At 40.1% G+C, this 22,626-nt stretch overlaps 1 protein-coding gene across 1 annotated transcript in view; it reads right to left on the bottom strand.

Annotated features, from left to right (window-relative positions):
- The window catches only part of DDC (dopa decarboxylase), a 493,139-nt gene that overhangs the window by 212,695 nt on the left and 257,818 nt on the right, over positions 1–22,626 (bottom strand). The window contains exons 6-8 of the mRNA XM_063452033.1: positions 9,528–9,671; positions 8,635–8,701; positions 1,092–1,186 (exon numbers count right to left, since the gene is read on the bottom strand). Of these exons, the coding sequence (XP_063308103.1) occupies positions 1,092–1,186; positions 8,635–8,701; positions 9,528–9,671 (306 nt within the window). The remainder of the gene's footprint in view (positions 1–1,091; positions 1,187–8,634; positions 8,702–9,527; positions 9,672–22,626) is intronic.

Raw genomic sequence — 22,626 nt, 5'->3', positions numbered from 1 at the left:
AGTTGTACATTGAGGATACATTCTTTTTCCTTTTCCTCTCTCTATTACTTGTAGTTAGTTCTTCTACCTGACAGGTGCCCTTGAAGGCACAGTAATATCTTTATCTTCTTTCTTTCTATATCTATACTGGGGTTATATATAACAAACTAACTAGAAGGTGCCTTCTCAGACATAGGATATCTTCACATCATCTTTATCTCATTTACGTTGCAGTCCCCCTTACGCAACAATCTGAGATGTTAACTTACTCTCATTGTTAGCCTGACATTTTCTGTGAATACTTAGACTGTAGCTTGTATCTAACAGCAACATCAGACAGTATTTTTGTGTTGTCACACGATTTCAGTGTCAACTTTCATTTATGACTAATTGTAACAGAGTATTCTTTATAAATTGCAGCAGTAGATAGTCTCTATTTTAGAGCCTGACAAACTTTAACAGAGTACTCTTGACAAACTGTAACAGTAGACAAACTGCAACAGCAGATAGTCTCTATGTAGAGCTGGACATCTAGGTCCACTTAGACATTTCAAACAACATCTCCGTTATTTAAATGCTGTTTGTCTATTTTAAATCTTACATTTCTGCATATTATCTCTTTATGTCGTTTTATACATGTATCTAGACGTACTAAGAGTAAATGTGTAAAATGATCACTTTGTATTTCGTGCACTATTCAAAGTTATATTTTATAGTATATATTTAAGGCAGTGTTCTTTCTCTTCTTGCTTTCAACTATATATATATATATATATATATATATATATATATATATATATATATATATATATATATATAAAAAATACTGTAGTGAAGGGGTAGGTACCGATGTATATCAGATAAAGTAAGCTTTCTGGAATAACATTAACTTACCTCCACACCTTTCATCAGATAACTGAACACATATATACACACACACACACACATATATATATATATATATATATACATATATACATACACACACATACACACATATATATATATATATACACACACACACGTATAAAAAAATAAAAAATACTGTAGTGAAGGGGTAGGTACATATGTATATCAGATAAAGTAAGTTTTCTGGAATAACATTAACTTACCTCCACACCTTTCATCAGATATCTGAACTCTGGGCAAATAAAGGCACTTCCTGCATATGCAGCATCAATATGGAGCCATATATTCTCTGCATTACCTATAAGGAAACAATTATATTTTGTCTTGCAATGATCTGAGTATCAAATAAAAATTATACATAAATCAAGAAAATTAAATTGAGCAATATGCAAAGGAATCCAACAATGCACATTGCTCATAACTGTTTTCACATTCTTATGTATTAATGGAAATGTGAAGTGGTGGAGGGCCAGTTGTGTCTTACGTTTCAGAAAAGTTCTATACTGCATATTAAAAAAAAATAAAAAAAAAAATAAGCATATTCTAGGTGAGGAAAAACCTTGTGAAAATTAATTATTTTAGGCATGAATTCTCAGGAGTCACTAAACCTTTTCTTGGCCTATGTATTTATGTATTCAAATAGTAATGCAGCTCTTATAGACCATTTTTTGCTGTAAAATGTGTTGAGCATTGCTGGAAAAGGTATAGATTTTCTTTTTTCTTACCCGTCTACCATTTGTCGGCACAGAAGCAACATATCCCTTTACAAAGAGAACCAAATGATTAACTAGACTAGAGCATAGAAACCATCCTGCCAGCAGTTCTCCTGTACTTCATAATTTTTTTTTGCAAGTAGGTGGTAGGCCTTACACTTCATAGAGTAGTATAGGAATGAAGTGACAAATATCGCTCTTTTCACAACAATGCTCTTGCAGTAAAGTTGTTGTTGTCACTTATACTGTCAGATGTGTGTAGAAAAGAGTGTAACAATAACAAATCACAGATCACAGTGGTAGCATTGTGGGGCAGAAAGTATAGCAGTTTGCTAACATACTAAGCAATTTAATATTCTATTGTAACTTTAAAGGGATCCAATAGTGCCAGGAAAACAAAGCCGTTTTCCTGGCACTGTAGGCTCCCGGAGTGACCTCTCTCTCGCGGCTTAAGGAATTAAAACCCCTTCAGCCACTTACCTGAAACCAGCTCTGATGTCCTTCGGCGCTGGATCAGGCTCCGCCCACACCCCTCCACTGCTGACGTCAGCCGGCGGGGGAGACCTAATGCGCATGCTCGGCAATGGCCGCACGCACATTAGACCTCCCCATAGGAAATTATTATTTAATTCTTTCCTATGAGGAAAATCTAACGCTAGGATGTCCAGCATCAGATAATGGACAAAAAGTCAGTTTGGATTCAGGAAGCCCTCTAGTGTCTGTCTGGTAGACAGCCACAGAGGGCAGACTTAGAGATGCAATGTAAACATTGCAGTTCTCTGGAACTGCAATGTATTAAATTGCAGCACTAAGTGCAAAAGTGTCACAGCACCCAGATCACTTCAATTAGCTGAAGTGGTCTGGGTCCCTACAGTGTTCCTTTAATAATATCAGTAACAACAAAAACGACACGGCTACAGCTATTAATGTGATGCTGGCATGACAGCTTTACTGTAAACCTCCAACTTGTAATAGAACACTGAAGACAAATTGAATACATTTTTGTTTTCTTCACTGTTGAAAGAGATATTACTTTCTATGGATGTTTAATGATCAAGAAGTATTGATCTACAATTTTAGTAAACTATATGTTAGTAAAAGAAATATTTGAAAAACCTTAACTGGACCGAAATGTCTCTGCAATGTATAGGCACATCAAGAAAGAAAAAAAAAACATTCCTAGCTCAGGGACATATTAGCCGTGAGGCAAACAAGGCATTTGCCTTGGGCGGTATTTTCCAGGGGGTTGCAAAAAAAGCTACCCCCAAATGCCCAGGGCAAATGTCTTGTTAGCCTCATGGCTAATACGTCCCTGAGCTTAGGATGTTTTTTATTTATTTTTTTGCTCAGCTCAGCTCCCTCGTGCGCCGCAGGGTGATGCCTGGAGCCGGAATATGACTAATCAGTGTTGCCTCGCCAGCGCCGCCCAGCAGCCCCACTGGACCCCAAGGAAAGTAACAACCCCCCCACCCCCCCAGCATCCCCAAAGATAAGGAGGCTGGGGGGATTGAATAAAAAAAAAAAAAGTGAGTGTGTTAATGTTGCTGTGTGTTTGCGTGTCTGTTAGGGAGTGTGTGTGTGTCTGTTAGTGAGTGTGTCTGTTAGGGAGTGTGTTACTATGTGTGTGTTAGTGAGAGTGTATGCGTGTCTGTTAGTGAATGTGTGTGTCTGCTAGTGACTGTATGTGTCTGTTAGTGAGTGTGTATGTCTGTTAGCTAGTGTATGCGTGTGTATTTAGAAGGTAGGCAGGGGGGGGAAGGGTGGGGTGGCGTCTGAGTTTTGTCATGCCTAGGGCAGCACAAAACCAGGATACCCTCCTGTCCAAGCTACATAATATAAAGAAGATATGTAAATGGACAAACATTTTCAGGAACTGCAAGGATTTTTGCAATTTGGTGGATGACTCTTTCCACGGGCAAGAAAGAGTGTTTCAGAATAATGCCATCAGCAGAGCTAAGCTAGGCTAGGCTATAGTTGTACAAGTCTTTGTTTTATTTATTTTTTTACAACTTTTACATAAAGAAACATGCATAACACAATACAAAAAGGGGAAAATTAATGATATGGGTATAACTTCGTCTTCAATTTCTTCAGGATTTTGAACATTTGTTAACACTTCTGGACTTCTCAAATGGGTTTTCCCTCTCCTTATCTACACAAGACTTATATTTTCTATACTTCTGTTCCACCATATTTCCTTTCCAATTGAAAAAAGGGAATGCATTCATAACAACTACTCTTAAGTTACCTGGCTCAATAGCTTTCCCTTACTGGAACTATCTAGTTTAAACCAGCTCGCCCTGTAAGGTTAAGGATAATATTATTATATAGTAAATAATTTATTAACCCCTTAAGGACAGAGCTTCAGAAGCTTGTCTTTCACTTAATGACAACGGCATTTTTTGCATTTTTTGCTATTTGCGTTCAACTGCAATTTGCTTTTTACTTATTCATTGCACCGACACATATTATATACCGTTTTTTAAAGGACAGAAAGGGCTTTAATTTGATGTAACACATATATATATAAATGCTTATTTATTATTAAAAAAATACAGAAATATGCAAAAAAATGAATTTTTGTGTGTTTTTTTACAGTTTTTGCAATAATAATGTGTACATAATTAGTGCAGGTTAAGGAAAGTAATTAAAAATAAATTCATTTAGTTGTTCTGAATTACAGAATATATAATGTGTCTGGGATTTTCAGGTTTTTTTGGTAGTTACAGGTCACAAAGCACAAGGAGTAAAATACACTTTTTATGTGGAGCGATTTTAGAATTTGGTATGTTTGTCTTGTAAGCCTAATAGCCATAAAAGAAAACAAAATTGCCACACAAAAGTATATATTTATATAAAGTAGACACCACAGGCTATTTACCTAAGGTTGTTTTGACACTTTCTACGTAGCCATTTTACCGCCAACCTCTGCTAAATATTGGAGTAAAATTGTGTTTTTTGGGGGTTTTCGCACACAAACTTATAACAAAGAACTTCTCATGTGTATTTTGTAAAGTTGGTGTGTGCTATTCCTGTACAAAGTTTTATTATGTGTTCAGTTACTTCTGCTGAGTACAACGGTACCCCCATTGTATGTCTTTGGCACTATTTCGTGAAGCTACAGTGCCATATAGGAGACCTGTCCTTTTCAGTATTCACAGTAGAATTTTGAGAGACGGATTTAATGAGCCTATGCTTCCATTTGGGGTATTATAACAGTCTGTCTGTTCGAAAAAAAACCCCAAAGGCCTACCATTTGTAAAAGTAGACACTCCAGGGTATCTCATAAGGTGCATATTGTGCCTTAACATGCCCCCATTTTTTTACCAATACATGCCAAAGTATGTGGTAAAAAATAATTTTGTGCATTTTTTACATATGGATTGCATTTGTGCTGGGCATTTTGTATATTTCACATGTGCCACTAAGTTCAAACCCCCCAAATTATTTTCAGCTAAGTCTTCTGAGTAAAATGACACCCCCATTGTATGTCTTTGGCACTAGTTCGTGAAGCTACAGTGCCATATAGGAGACCAAGCCATATCAGTTTTTACCGAACTTTGAATTTTGACGCTGGGCCTATGTGCAATTTCCAAGCATCTTAGCAGGTATTAAATTCAAACTACCCCACAAAGGCCTACCATTTCTTAAAGTAGACACCCCAGGGTATTTCAAAAGGTATATTCTAAACCTTAGTGTAGGATCATTTTTTTGTTAGTTTGTACCAAGTCTAGTTGCAATTAGCATTTTTTCTGCCTTTTTGACACACACTTGGAGATGTTACTGTATATTTTGCTATCCTTATGTGTGCTACGGCAGTATAACACCTAATATGTTGCTCAGCTATGTCATCTTAGTGCAATGATACCCCCATATACAGAATAGTTGGGGTAAACTTATCCGGGGGTAGTACACAGTTATCTGCGTCCAGGGCAAAGCTGTCATGGATTCCGAAACCAAAACACAGACAGACCACAAAGAGAGAGAACACAGAGAGAGAAACTTGTAATACCGGTCCTTAGAATGGCCGGGCTATACAAGCAGAGAATTGTCAAGGTACAAGCCGAGGTCAAAGGAGTAAAGAGAAACGGAACAACGATAGGACAAGCCGAGGTCAAGGATCAGAGAAGACAGGATAAACGGTAGACAAAGCCAAGATTCGGTAACCAAAAATCACACCCCAAAACTGGTCTACTTATTCGGCCTGGGTGTGAAAAATTTTAAAACAATGGCCAATACATAGGCCGGGCTGAGAGGGGCAATCAGGGCAGTAATAGCTGGTCTCAACTCTTACGCCCCTCTTGTAACACACCCTGCACCTTTTCTGGGGGTTTTGTTTTTTAGGGGTTGGTGGAATCTTAAAGCAGAAGTGACCTGCCTCCATTCTTCTGCTAGGCTCCACTGATGGTCTCCTTGTGTGGCATTCTAGCAGCTTAGAAATTAGCTCAAACTGGAAAGAAAGAAAAGTGCTTTTCAGCCCAGCATTTGCCTTTTTAAAAATAACAAAGGCATTGTGGATTGCCATCTGCAAAAGGTATATGCCCACTTTTTTATACCATGCCCTGGTCTTTCTCATGATCAAATATGGCTGCATCAGTTGATCGGACAGGTCAACGCCCCCCATATGCCGATTATATTGCCGTATGCAGACTGGCACCCGTTTATATTCGTCTCTGCCACGAACTGCGACCCTCCGAGTGTTTTCACCATGGATGGTGGTTAAGATGAAAACATCCTTTTTATCCCTGTACTTGAGTGCCAGCAGTTCATTCTGGCAGAGAGCTGCTGTTTCCCCCCTTTTCATTTTTTTGTTTGCCAGAGCCTTTGGGAAACCTGTGCGACTCTTCCGAATAGTGCCACAGGCCACGGTCTCGAAGCAATACAACATTTGTAACAGTGGGATGCTATTATAAAAGTTATCGATGTATAGATGATAACCTTTATTAAGTAGTGGCATTATTAAGTCCCAGACAATTTTTCCACTTGTCCCTACTATATCTGGGCAACCTGGGGGATCAAGGTGGCTATCCCTTCCTTCGTATACACGGAAGGTGTATACGTAGCCACTGCCACTTTCACATAGTTTATAAAATTTGATCCCATATCGGGATCTTTTGGATGGGATATATTGTCTAAACCCCAGTCTTCCCTTAAACTTCATTAGGGACTCGTCAATGAAAATGTTTTTATTGGGGGTATATATAGCGGCAAATTTACTGTTAAAGTGGGCAATTAAAGGGCGTAGTTTGTAAAGAAGATCATACTGCGGATCACCTTTTGGGGGGCACTTGTTATCACTAAAGTGCATAAATCTTAGTATGTCTTCATATCTTTCCCTTGTCATTGTCTCGGCAAAAATAGGAGTATTGCAAATAGGATGTTTAGCCCAATACATCCTAATTGTGGGCTTTTTAATTAGCCCCATTAACATGGTCAGTGCCCAGAATTGTTTAAATTCTGGCACACTGGTTGGGTACCATCTCTCTTTCCTAGAGTCTGGATTGCGTGCCAGATATTGCTCCGCATAGAGATTAGTCTGGGTGACTATCTCCCCAAAAATCTCATCCCCCAAGAACAGCTGCATAACATCCAGCGCACTATAGGCAGACAGGTCCGCCTGTATGCCAGGATTGCCTGTAAACACTGGGATGTCTGGGGAAAAATTATTAGGGGGTACCCAGTCATCTGCGCCATGGTCAGCATTAGGGGAATCGTCGATTTCTCCTGATGGTCCTGCAGTATCTGGCACATAGTCCATGTCCCCTGCATCCCCTGCGTCACTCCCTGCTTCACTCTCTGAGGCAGTGTCAGTCGCCTCTGAGTCTGCCGCTAACAGGGCATAAGCCTCCTCCGCGCTATACTTTCTAAACATTGTTAATACAGCTAACACAGCTAACAAAACTCTAACAAAAAAAAAAAATTTTTTTTTTTTTTTTTTTTTTTTTTTTAATACCCTAATTCCCACTAAATTCCACCCACCAAAATAACTAAATCACAAATTAATAAAATCAAATAATAAAATTTAACCCCTTAGGGTTACAAAAAACCTAAAAATTAACCCTTGAAAGTAAAAAAAAAAAAATAGATCACAGTAGAGTACTGTGACCTGTATATTGATCACTGCTAGCAGTGATCAAGCAGCAGGGAAAGGGTTAATTTTTTTTTAAACTCCACAAAAGTGAATTTTATACTTAAGTATAACTCTGCAATAAATCAGGGACACAATGTAGCACCGATCCGTCTCTCTCCACTTCACAAACCCACACGAGGTGGAGGGAGGCGGATCAGATATCCCAGCAGCATTGTGACCGCTGTGACTGGCTATCACAGCGATCACATGGGCTGGGATATCCGGATTTGCTGCTGCCGGTCTGCCCCTGACTCGGAGGGACCCAGCAACAGCATTAACCCTGCGATCGCCGGCACTGCGCGATCGCGGCGTTAATTTTAACGCGTGACGGACGAGGTCCGTCACTCGTCATTAACGCATTCCCCTGAGTGACGGACCTCGTCCGTCACTCGTCGTTAAGGGGTTAAATTGCTTTTTCTTTTTACATTAGTTTTTTTTTTTTTTTTTTTCTTATTGTTTATCAGCCAAAGGGAGAAGATAACCAGGCATTCCTTCCAAACTATTTTTGCTTGACATGTCCCGAATAAATCAGAGCTATCATTATTTATGTGTACTAATCTGACTGGAACCAAGAGCCATTCATAAACAATCTTCTGCATCATCTCTAAACTGTTAGAATGTCATATACTTCTGTATTGTAAATGCTCTTTTCTTCTGTATATATGTTAATTCATAGCCCAGTTCCTTCTCCCATGCTATCATTTTGCCAGCATGCTGAATTATCTATTGTTCATTTAAAAGAGTAAATAGTTTATTTTTTATTTGGACAAAGGGTTTTCTTTATTGGAGCCATATCTGTTAACAGTGTATTATTTTACAATTACTTATTATTGAAAAACAGTGTTTATACACTTGTCAATTTGTGATTTTATACATGTAATTAAAAATAAAATTAAGACTTACACAGAGGCCCCAGTTCCATTAGGTTGTCAAAAGCGCAGGAAGCAGTTGTCCCAAGGGTTGCACAAAGCTATGAAATAATTTGAAAAAAATAAGTACAAAGTTAGTTTAAGTTAAATGAGAAGATGGTTTGAAGTATCAAATTAGTCCATGTTAATCTTTCCAACCATACATTTTTTTGTATAAGATGAGCTAGCTAGTAGCATTTGTGTATCAACAATCTTGGGAAAGGGGTTGGGGTGGTGATGCAACATTTTACATCCAGACTTTATCCAGAGTCTGTTTCAAAAGGTTGTCCCCCCATGAATTGTAACACACATCAGCTGTTTCAGCTTTACTTAAATTCAAGGAAATTACTTTCACTAAATAAAAACCATCTACTGGTAACTTGAACCAAATAGCATAACAGCAGCTTTTTAATCCAGTCCAAAGGGACTTCATAGCACATCACAATTCGACCGCAAGGTCTTTTTCAATGTGTAATAATTACTTCGTGTTCAAAATGTTCTTGTACTCTTTCTGTTCCAACTTCTAATATAACACTTATTCTGACCAGTTTTATACATACTATTTGTGTGAACATTGTGCTATACTATTGCATATGTACTCTAGGTACTTCATACATTCTCTTTCTATTTTGTATATTTTATTTATTGCTATTTTTATGCTAACAAAAGTGCGTTGATTAGATTTCTATTTGGTGTGCATTGATAATTTACTTTGATTCTGACTTCTGGTTAACCTCAGTATGCATGTATTATTATATCAGTATGTTTTTGTTATTTGTCTTGTTCATGGCTATTCTGTTCTGATATATGGACTCTAGTTTGTGCCTGATCATGAAATAAAAATTATTATTTATGAATTTTCTTTGTCCTCAAAATTTATTTTCTTACAAAGACTGGAATGAGTCCATTTGCTTTGTCTTCTTCTAAAGCAGTTTTGAGAGCTTGCCCTTGAGCTGCATAATTCTCATCTGATGGGATCTTCTTCATCTTCACTCCACTGATAAGTCCTGCTCTCTCTACAGATGAATGTGCCTGTAAATGAAGGTTTACCATAAATACTGTAAAAAAAAAAAAAAAAACACAAACACAACAAAAATCTCAGCACCAAGTCTTGTAGTAGAAGGCATCAAGCATTGGCAAGACACATTACAAGGGCTTTAAAAATATGGACTTTTATGGACATACATTCTCTCGATTAACTATAGGGAAAACTATTTTATTTTGTTTTGCAGTAATCTGAGTATCATATAAATTATTATTTATGCATAAATCAAGAAAATTAAATTGAGCAATAGGCAAATGAATAAAAAAATGCACATTGCTCACAAGTTTTGACTTTATTTTAAATATATATATACCAGCACCCAAATATATTATATATCCAGCACCCAGAGACTGTACACCAGCCGCAAGGAAGGAAGTCAGGACCTGATGAGTGTGTCAAGGCCACAGTCCTGGATGTGGATGCATCCACAAGTACATAACATAGATGACTCCCTAAGATGAACTGTTAAGGGAATGCCTGAGACAACAGCAGATAGAGGATACAGAAAAAGAGGAGCTTCCATGGCAATCTCTCCATGGGGTGTAATACCAGCAGATAGTGGATGTGGCTCACATGACAAAATCCTACCACTGGTTGGAAAAGGCACTGAGGTATTAATCCTAGCAGCACAGGAATGGGCACTAAGCACCATATCAATAGAAGCATGAGTCTACCACACCAGGCATGACCCAAGGTGCAGGCAAAGAGGCCTCTGAGACAATCCAGCACATAGCTGGATGCAAGATGTCAGCAGGAGCAGCATACATACACGGAGAGTCACAACCAAGTTGCTGAGATTGTGTAACGAGACATCTGCACTGAACATGGGCTGAACTCAGATGGGAGGTACCACAAAGGGTAGTTGAGAATGACAGGGCAAAGATCCTGTGGGACTTCCAGATCCAGACAGACAAGCAAGTACTGGACAACCAACTTGACATCGTGGGGATAGACAAGGAACAGAAAAATGTAGTCATAAAGGTTACCTCAGGAAAAAGGAACATGAGAAGATGGACAAAAACTAAGGAATGAAAGAAAAGCTAGAAATATTGTGGAAAGTGAAGGCAGTAGTAGTCCCAGTTGAGATATGAGTACTCAGGGTTGTGACTCCAAAGTTGGGGTAGTGGCTTCAACAGATTCCAGATGGGACATCTGAGATTGCAGTCCAGAAGAGTGCCGTTCTAGGAACAGCCAAGATACTATGCAGAATTCTTAGACTTCCAGGTCTCTAGTAGAGGACCCGAGAATGAGTAATAATATAAATATACCCCCCAGGAGGGATGAGAAATTCAGTCTTGCCATTTTAATAGTTAGAAAAATATGCGCACAATATAAAACAAGAATAAACAAACAAATTAGATTTAGACCTTCTAAAGTTTGTCAATGTAGTCAGGGATCAGCCAAAAATAAATAAACAGCAGTGAATATGCTAAAGGGTTATTTAATGCTTCTTTAACCCCTTAAGGACCTTGAGATACGTCCATCAAAAAATGGTCCTTAAGCTAATTTGAGCGCTGGAAGCGATCATGATTGCTTCCAGCTGCTCTATGGGTATTGCACGATGCCTCGATGTTGAGGCATCATACAATACCCCCCTCACTGCCGAGAACCCAAGTCATCGCTCCCCTCGGAGCGTTCACTTACGGGTTGCTGCACGTGGCACCCAGCAATGTAGAGCAGAGCATCGGAAGCCATCAGACAGAGTGCCTCAAAGGGTCGAGGCACTCATTAAAATAAATAATAAAATATATATATATATATATATATTTTTTTTTAAATGAACCTCTACCATCCCTTCCTCTCCCTCCCCATGTACTTACCAATCGCCAACGTTCCCCTGCCGGTGATCGGTCTTCTGCAATTTAAGACCCCCAGGGGCTCTTTTAGAGCAGTCACATGGCCGCAATAGGTTTTCACAGTGCTGCCAGCAGGGGGACTGCCTGAATTGACAGGCAGTCCCCCTGCTGGAGGAAAGTTTTTTTTTAAAAAAAAAGTTTTAAAAAAGTTAAAACAAAAACAAAGTTAATAAATTAAAAAAAATGTATGTGTGTGTATATATATATATATATATATATATATATATATATATATATATATATATTTATATATATACACACACACACACACACACACATATTTTTATATATTTTTTTATTAATATATACATATATTAATATAAAAATACACTTAGAGTAAAATTACACACGTATATAAATATAATAACTATATATATATGTCTATTATAAAAAAATATATATTTTTTAATTCTACTCTAAATGTATTTTGATAATATTTATATCAAAATACACTTATAATAAAATTATATATATCTATGTATATAGGGACACTATATTCTTACTATAGCTTAATGTAGTGGTTCTGGTGTCTATTGTCTGTGCCTTCCACCTTTTCAATTTAAACACTTTTTTACTTATTTTTTTTTAATTTCTGCTTAGTAACACTTCAAGATGCTCTCACTCAGAGGGCCACTAGAGGAGCTTCCTAGTACAGTCCTGCAGATGGTGCAGGCCTGGCAATCAGCATCTCCACAGGCATTTTGCTTTTCTAGATTGATGATCTCAGCCAGAGTCAGGTAGACAATCCATGGCAAGACCGGCGTGGGAGGAAAAGGTGCTAGAATTACCTTTTTTTACTAAAATCGGAAAAAGGGTCTGGACCTCTAAACAGCCACTTCAGGACTATAGTGCCAGGAATACATGTTTAAATTCCTTACACTATAGTGTTCCTTTAAATTCTCTAATTCTATGAGTCATCTACAGTCTAAGAGTTACAATGTCTCCTAAACAAAATATATATACTATCCTAAAGGGTAAACTAGACATTTTAATTAATTGACAATAAATAAAAAAATGTATATACATAAATGAGTGATATGCCCCAAATATTGGCCACATTAAAAAATAGTTATTTGTAAATTGGACCAACAATACGATTCTGTTAGAAAGTTCTGCTCCCAATCAGGGGCAGACTGAGCACTCTGGCAAATCTGTCACGGATCGAGGGTCCGAGGCTCTGGTTTAACAATTTCCCCAGCCAGCCTGCATTCAGTAAGGGGCTGCACAGCCTTCCGCGGGCCCCTGACGCTACAAATCTTCTCCCCTGTGCTGGGCACACTGAGGGACAGCTAATGGGCTTTCCTAAAGACCCCCCTAGGCTGCCCCTTAGTGTGCCTGTCTCACTGAACACGGACTCACTGTGCTGCCTGTAACTGCTCAGGCCAGCTCCATGCGGCTTGTTCTGCAGGAAGTGGCATCATCAGTCACAGTACAGAGTGAGCTGTGCGGAGCTGCCCTGAGCAAAGTTACAGGCAGGAAGTCAACATTGTGTGCCCTGGAGCAGTGAGGGTCCTTCAGAAGAGGATTTCTGGACCACCAGGGAGGTAAGATTTGGGAGGGGGGCTTTATTTTTGTAAATCTTTTTTTTTTTTTTTTTTTTTATTAAAAATATTTTAATTATATAATTTGGCCCAATACTGCCCCATCACAGCCCCTAGCCCCCACTCCCTCTGTAACCCCTACCTTTATACTGACTACAACTATCATGCCAAAGCACCCTCTACAGCCCCTACACCCTCTAGAGCCCTGCTCCTCCTGCAGCTCCTACCTGCATACCTCATACAAACACATTGCCAAAATTCACAAATATCCCCTTATACTGCTACACAAACACACGAAAAAAAATACTACCCTATTTACAAAACCAAAAACATGTATTCAAATCTACTATGAATTCACATATCCTGATACTCCACAAAAAGACATACACATATTCACTTACACTAGCGCTCACAGTGAATATCTGATGCACCATTTTCTTTAAAATTTTACAAAAGATTAAGCAAATGATAATGGTAGTCCTGTTAAGACAAGGCAAAACCATGGTAACCATCGCAAATGAAGAATCCCACGATATCACACTGAGCTGTATTAGCAGAGAGGCCTGTAGCCTAAATACATCCCTGACACTATTTTCTCCTTTCCTTATTTCATTTTTTAACCTTCTGATTCAAAACGCGTCTTACTTAGCACTCTGTATCAAAGCTCTACTTTTGCCGATATGTACAGTGCTCTTTACAACTCATTACCACAGGATACTTGATAAACTCTATAATGCAGCCCTGGATAAGGATACTATATACTATATGTTAAACAAATAAAACCGTATTGAAGCTCAAACAAATACCTCCTTTTCTGAACTGTATTACCACTCTAGATAGGGGGGAGGGGAATAAATAAACAGACATTTCCTTCTGTCTGATCAGTGCTGCTGATTGGAGAAAACATAAGGCTTGTGGAGATTTGCCCTTAAAGGTCAATAAAATCATATTATGAGTCATTGCACAGGTTGAACATGTTTCTGACTTTCCGTTTCAGTTAGAGCTGTCATTTTCCATCTCTTATCAGACAAATAGCACAAAGACCAGCTCCTTCCTATAAATGTGAACAGCAAGAGCCCTGCAGCTTAGAGACAGAGCTGCCCTTTCAGTGAATAAAACTAAAGCAATCACTCATGCCTTTTCAGCTTAGAGCACAGTAAACACAGAGCCTAATCCTACCTATTTCAGTGTATAGAAGACAAAAATGTTTTCTCCGATTTATGCTCATACACAGTTTAATATTTGTAATATTTGTCTGGTGTCAACAGAATTGATTTTAATTAGCTACGGACATTAAAACAGTATGTCTAAAGATAACATCCATGTTAAATGTCAACGTGTTAAAAATGTAAACTTAAATAAAAGATTCCTATGAAACGTAACTCAAACCATGAAAATAAATTATACAATAGTATAATGCAATCAGTTCTGCACTTTTTAAAAGTTTGATAGTCACATTGATAATCTCATACTTAAAATTCAATTTACACATCTTTATTCTTACATATGATTTTGCTCTGAAGTGCATATTCAAAGTGAATTTAAGGCCAAAGTAGCAACACTGAAATCATTTCTATAAAACAATAGATAAACCTTCTCATGAGATTTACCTGGAAATAGTCCTTCATATAAGGCACACACTATAACTTTTGAGGATATAAGATTCATAAAGAAAACAAAATATAACCAGTGTAAGTGCCAGTTAACTTGCATCTGTAAGTATGGTAAAGTTATTTGACCTTTCCCTCCTTTATGTGGGATTACAGGATCACCCTGACCTACATTACCCAGGGATGTAAAAATCCTAGGGACACTATAGTCACCTGAACAACTTTAGCTTAATGAAGCAGTTTTGGTGTATAGAACATGCCCCTGCAGCCTCACTGCTCAATCCTCTGCCATTTAGGAGTTAAATACCTTTGTTTATGAACCCTAGTCACACCTCCCAGCATGTGACTTGCACAGCCTTCCATAAACACTTCCTGTAAAGAGAGCCCTATTTAGGCTTTCTTTATTGCAAGTTCTGTTTAATTAAGATTTTCTTATCCCCTGCTATGTTAATAGCTTGCTAGACCCTGCAATAGCCTCCTGTATGTGATTAAAGTTCAATTTAGAGATTGAGATACAATTATTTAAGGTAAATTACATCTGTTTGAAAGTGAAACCAGTTTTTTTTTTTCCATGCAGGCTCTGTCAATCATAGCCAGGGGAGGTGTGGCTAGGGCTGCATAAACAGAAACAAAGTGATGTAACTCCTAAATGACAATGAATTGAGCAGTGAAATTGCAGGGGAATGATCTATACACTAAAACTGCTTTATTTGGCTAAAGTAATTTAGGTGACTATAGGGTTCCTTTTTAAACAGGATTTTTACATCCCTGGGTAAGGTAGGTCAGGGTGATCCTGTAATCCCACATAAAGGAGGGAAAGGCACTACAGATTAAATTATATTAGACTTGTGCAAGATATAAGTTATGAGTTAGCACAATATATAACCTTAATAATAAAAACAATAATAGCTTGTTTAATTTAGGAGAAAAAAAAAGGTAGACATGAATTGTATAAATCCAGAAGAGAACAAAACCATGAAAAGTAAAAAACTAAGAAAAATTAAAGATAATTAATTATTATAAAATAAGAGAATATCTACTCCTCCTAAAAAAAACAACAACCACTGGAACTGTTAGAGTAAATATTGCAGAAGTGTTGAAAAACATCTGAATACGCCAATGGGAGAAAACAAACAAACGCCGGGTTCCAATTTATCACATGCCAAGTTTCAGTACTAAAGGGGTTACACAGTAGATGATCGTATCAGCACTGGGAGTATTAAACAACCAGTATGTTTATTTCTAGGAGCAAAAGAACTTCCAATAGTGTAATATAGTATTTAAAGATTTCAACCACATAGCACCCTAAATAGTGCTGTATATATATATATATATATATATATATATATATATATATATATATATTGTAACGGACACCCTGGGTGTCAGAGTGGTGTATGCCGTTGAAGACGTCCTTTTCCCTTGAGAGAAGCTGTGCTGCAGTATTCTCCACATATCCCATCAGCCAAACCAGTAGTGAAAGAATAGCAAATAGCTACAAACACAAGGCTACATATTGAGGGTTAAGCAGATCTGAAGCTTTAATGGACCAGGCTGGCCTTTTATGCAACAAGGTTGGGCACCGAAAAATACAGTTAACAGCCAATGGTGTACAATCACAATTTTAAACACTCCCATTCATTACAGAAAATTCCTCCCATCTGCTTAGGAGATAATTGAGTTCATTACTGTATCAACTCAATTATGTCCAAACGAAAAAATTGAACTTTTGCACAATTCCAGAAATATCATAAAAACATATCCAATCCCCATAAAACACACACACACACACACATATATATATATATATATATATATATATATATATATATATATATATATTCTAATAGGGCATAATTAGGGGAACAACATGTTGTAAAATCATGCAAATCGGTTCAGGGGTTCGGGAGATAGATGGAAGTCCCATTTCTGCCTGGCCGCACACGAGGCTCCTGCCCAAAATAGTTCCATGCATTCAGCTGGTGCAGCCGGTCTCTTTTGAACATTAAAAAAAAAAAGTCAAACAACTGTTCACATAAGTGTTCGTGAGTTTGATGGTCGTGTGCCTCTCCATTCGTATAGTGTTTTTACCGAACGCCGCCTCCTTTGCATGGATTATCACAAATCTAAGTGGTCCTGGAAGTCTGAGCGGTGTTTGGGAACTCGAGTGTCCGAAAACAGTTACAGACACTCAACGATCAAATCCCGCTGGAAGCATTCAACAAAAAAAGATGGCCGCCACCCCGTGTTCGTGCATATGAATCGATGGCCACCCAGTGATCCACTTAGAACGTTGAAGTTGCAGTTTGGCACAGAGTCAAATGAGTCAATTGGCGGCACACAACTGGTTTGGGTGGTCTCTCGTTCGACAAATTGTTCGGTATAAGAACAGCTTAGACATAGCGGTTTCATTTAAAAAATTGTATGTTTTGATTAAGTGTAAAATATTCAAACGAAAGTTCAAAAGTAACAATGTTGTAAATCCAGCAGTCAGGCAATAAACATGGTATCTATAACATTACACAGTTAATGCAATGTTAAACACAAATACACACACCAGGCAAGCCATAAGACTCACTTTAACAGTGCGCTTGCTACTGCAAGGCGTTTGCAAATGAGCTCAAGAACCACATTTTTGCCTCATAATTCCACTTTTTACATGGATTCCTTGGAGTATGTGTCTGCTGCATGCAACAGCTTTCAGGAAGAGGTGCAATGCCAGTGAACCACTCATGGACAGCTGTTTCATTGTTATTTCAACTCATCAACATGAGGTAGGTTACTGGCTTGCTATGGAGGCTTGGCGTTACTTGTTAAGTACATACCAAATAAGTTGTGGTGGGGAAAAAGTGTGGATGGTGTGTGTATTTGTGTTTGACATTGCATTAACTATCCACTTATTTCAGGTGGAATGGGTTTTCATCCACACTTTTTGTCCGTGTTTAGGAAGAGATTGATATCCACAATCCACTTCTCTACCTCTGCGAACTGATCTTGGAGCACAGCCTCAAGCTGCATTTGAATGGATTTAGTAGCTCAGATTACAGTGTTGTCTGCATACATGTGTACAGTTATGGCTTTGCAGATGTTCAGCAGATCATTTATAAATAATGTGAATAGAAGGGGGCAGAGCCTCTCGTGACCGAGAAGCGCTATCAGAGATGACTGCATACTGTGATTGATCCGATACATATGATTGTAACCAGGTTAGCGGATGATCAAATACCTGATTTTTTTAAGTTTTTGCAAAATAATAGTCTACCGCATCAACGGCCTTGGCAAAATCACGGAAAATAGCTCCAGTTAAGTCTCCCTGTCCCATGCCAGTTTGGATGTAATTGCAAACTTTTAAGAGGGCAGTTGTAGTTGAGTGATTTGGAATGCACCAGAGAGCTAGGTGGGTGGTAGAATCCAGCAACAACGATCATTTTACTAAACAGGATCTCTATTGTACCAGAAAGGAAATCAAAAGTGACAGGGGAGTTTTTTAAAGGGGTGCACTTTATTGACTTGTCAACATAAAAAAAATGCTTCCTCCTCTCTTTGCTCTGTCATTTCTAAATATTTAGGGATAGCACTTTTTTTAAATCTGATCAGGTGCTACCTTCTGCTGTACTGTGCAGGTATCACTACCTAGAGGGTTGATTTACAGCCAGGGCCGGACTGGGGATACAAAGCAGCCCTGGGAAAAAAAATCTATGCCAGCCCCATAAGTCATTGCGCCATATATTGTCGCATGTAATATGTAAGGCTATGTCTTGCCACCCCAGATGATTGAGTAATTATATATATATATAGCTTTTTCTAATATAATATATTGGTCCTTTCAGAGTAAAACATTTAATTATACAGTAAGCATACTCACATGCAGACACAGACAATCTCACTGACACACACAAGCTCATTGATACACAGCCTCATAGACAAACAATTTCACTAATATACATAAGCTCATTGACATAAAAATACAAGCTCACTCACTAGCAGACACACACACACATGCAAGCAAGCAAACTCACTAGCAGGCGCACACACACACACAGCTTAATGTAGTGGTTCTGGTGTCTATAGCCTGTCCCTGCAGGCTTTTGAATGTAAACACTGACTTTTCAGAGAAAAGGCAGTGTTTACATTGCTTCCTAGTGACACCTCTAGTGACAGACACTCAGACGGTCACTAGAGGCGCTTCCTGTGTCAGTGCGGATTGGCTGAGATCATCAAGCTTGATGATCTCAGTCATAGAGGCAGAGACCAGCATGACGTTGGAAAAAAAAAAGTGAGTAAAACACTATTTTTACAAACACACACAGACACTACGACTGACACACACACACCATGACAGACATACACACACCATGACACAGACAGACACACACACACCCCATGATACAGACACACAGTGACACAGAGACACACACACACAGCATGACACAGACACACACACAGCATGACACAGACACACACACAGCATGACACAGACACATACACAGCATGACACAGAAACACACACAGCATGACACAGAAACACACACAGCGTGACACAGAAACACACACAGCGTGACACAGACAGACACACACACAGCATGACACAGACACAGCATGACACACACACACACACACACAGCATGACACAGAAACACACACAGCATGACACAGACAGACACACTCCCACTGACCTACATACTTGTTGCTACCTGTGTGGGTGGGTGGGCAGACTGATAGGTGCCCCTCCCCTTCTGTGCCCTCTTTTGCCCCCTGTGTGCTTTTTAGCCCCTTCCCCTCCTGTGCCCTTATGTAGCACCCTCCCTTCCTGTGCCCTCTTTAGCCCCCTCCCGTGCCCTCTTTAGCCACCTCCCTTCCTGTGCCCTCTTTAGCCCCATCCCGTGCCCTTTTTAGCCCCCCTTCCGACTTGTACCCTCTTCAGCCCCTTTTGTGCTCATCTTTTGGCCCCTCTCCCCTTCCTGTGACCTCTTAGCCCCCTCCCCTCCTGTGCCCTTTGTTACCCCCCTCCCCTCCTGTGCCCTTTGTTACCCCCCCTCCCCTTCCTGTGACCTCTTAGCCCCCTCCCCTTCCTGTGACCTTTGTTACCCCCCCTCCCCTCCTGTGCCCTTTGTTACCCCCCCTCCCCTCCTGTGCCCTTTGTTACCCCCCCACTCTCCCCTTCCTGTGACCTCTTAGCCCTCTCCCCTCCTGTGCCCTTTGTTACCCCCTCCCCTCCTGTGCCCTTTGTTACCCCCCACCCTCCCCTTCCTGTGACCTCTTAGCCCCCTCCCCTCCTGTGCCATTTGTTACCCCCCCTCCCCTCCTGTGCCCTTTGTTACCCCCCCTCCCCTCCTGTGCCCTTTGTTACCGCCCCCTCCCCTCATGTGCCCTTTGTTACCCCCCCTCCTGTGCTCTTTGTTACCGCCCCCTCCCCTCATGTGCCCTTTGTTACCCCCCCTCCTGTGCTCTTTGTTACCCCCCCTCCCCTCCTGTGCTCTTTGTTACCCCCCACCCTCCCCTTCCTGTGACCTTTGTTACTTCCCCCCCCCCCCATCCCCTCCCCTCCTGTGCTCACCTTCCAGCCCAGCCAGCCTTCCTGAAGCTCTTCTTGCGGCCGCAGGGGAAGCTCTTCTGGCGGCCGCTGGGGGAGCAGGCTGTTCTGTCTCTGCTCCCCCCTCCCTCGCGCGCAGCTTAATGAGACCGGTCTCTTTCTAGCGCGCGAGGGAGGGGGAGCAGAGACAGAACAGCCTGCTCCCCCAGCGGCCGCCAGAAGAGCTTCCCCTGCGGCCGCAAGGAGAGCTTCCCCTGCGGCCGCCATCCAAGCTCTCCATGCGGCCGCAGGACATCCACATGTCTCCCCGGCCCCAGGTGCCGACGGCCCACCGGGAAATTTCCCGGTATCCCGGTGGGCCAGTCCGGCCCTGTTTACAGCATGTTTTCTCAATATGCAAATTTCAGGATATAAGACTTTCTTACAAGGGATCTGCAATCTCTCATATTATGTAGGTTATATAGATGCACTCTTCTGTTACGGTATATGGAGGTATTATTAAGATAATGTGTGTACTGAGGGGGCTGCAAATTATTTGGTTGCCTGTAACTCCCTGTCCCCTTCCCTGGCATACTGACTTTATATATGTCCCATTATATTATATCTTGTTTTGTTACTATTTGACCTTATTTTTTCATGGACAAATTTGGGATAGTCTTATGGAGACATTTTTATGTTTACTCCCTATTTTCCCTCTAAAAAGCTATTTCAAACTACTTTTTTCTTCTCTCCTCAAATCTACTGTTTCTAGACCATTTTCCCAGTTTCTTATATTGTTCTCTATAGTAGTCCATACGGGCCAAGCCCGTATTTAGGATGTGGTTATTTCATGAGCAGTTTCCTAATTGGCTAGGGAAGTAGATACATGATAGCTAATTAGTGATGTACCGAACTGTTCGCCGGCGAATAGTTCCAGGCGAACATAGCATGTTCGCGTCCGCCACCGCGGGCGAACACATGCGGTGTTCGGTCCGCCCCCTATTCGTCATCATTGAGTAAACTTTGACCCTGTACCTCACAGTCAGCAGACACATTACAGCCAATCAGCAGCACACCCTCCCTAGCAGACCCTCCCACCTACTGGACAGCATCCATTTTAGATTAATTCGGATTTTTTTTTTTCACATTTTTTTTTTGTGCATATAAATGTTACAAGCAGATACTCCCCCCAGACACTCTGTATTACTGCAGATACTCCCTCCAGACACCCTGTGTTACTGCAGATACTCCCTCCAGACACCCTGTGTTACTGCAGATACTCCCCCCAGACACCCTGTGTTACTGCAGATACTCCCCCCAGACACCCTGTGTTACTGCAGATACTCCCCCCAGACACCCTGTGTTACTGCAGATACTCCCTCCAGACACTGACACAGAGCAGAATAGGGACTGTTCCCCCTACATAGGGTCACTTGGCAGATATGGATTGACACCTATCCTAAGGATCACTGATAAACACTGACACGGAGCCCTCCATGGGTGAAGATGGATTAATTTTTTTTTGCGCTCGGGTTTTTTATTTTCTTTTTAAGTTCGACAGGTATGATGGCTTTTTATTTGGCCTTTTTTGGGGCTGAAAAATGAAGATTTTAGAAAAAAGAAGACGTTGAATAGTAAGTTGAATTTTACTTTACAGGGTAGTCATTTTATTTCCCCCTCACTATTTTTTAGGGTGAGGGGGGTAGGTGGGGGCTTTTTTATTTGGTTGTGTGACTAGGGGCTTGGGGACCCCTAGTCACCTTTGATGGGTGAGGGGGGATTTTCATTTAGGGCCCCCACCCGCCACTCTACACACTCTACACACTCTACACACTCTACACACTCTACACACTCTACACACTCTACACACTCCACTCTATACACTGTATAGAGGGGAGCCATGTCATTCTGTATATAGAGAGGAGCCATGTTTACACTGTATATAGAGGGGAGCCATGTTACTCTGTATATAGAGGGAGCCATGTTATCTTGTATATAGAGGGAGCCATATTTACACGGTATATAGAGGGAAGCCATGTTACTCTGTATATAGAGGGAGCCATGTTATTCTGTATATAGAGGGAGCCATGTTTACACGGTATATAGAGGGAAGCCATGTTACTCTGTATATAGAGGGAGCCATGTTATTCTGTATATAGAGGGAGCCATATTTACACGGTATATAGAGGGAAGCCATGTTACTCTGTATATAGAGAGGAGCCATATTTACACTGTATATAGAGGGAGCCATGTTTACACGGTATATAGAGGGAAGCTATGTTACTCTGTATATAGAGGGAGCCATGTTACTCTGTATATAGAGGGAGCCATGTTTACACTGTATATAGAGGGAAGCCATGTTACTCTGTATATAGAGGGAGCCATGTTACTCTGTATATAGAGGGAGCCATGTTATTCTGTAT

This window comes from Pelobates fuscus, chromosome 4 (genome assembly GCF_036172605.1).
Source record: "Pelobates fuscus isolate aPelFus1 chromosome 4, aPelFus1.pri, whole genome shotgun sequence".
Taxonomy (NCBI): domain Eukaryota; kingdom Metazoa; phylum Chordata; class Amphibia; order Anura; family Pelobatidae; genus Pelobates; species Pelobates fuscus.
Note: the sequence above shows the minus strand (reverse complement) of the source record. Positions and strands in the feature narration are given on the sequence as shown.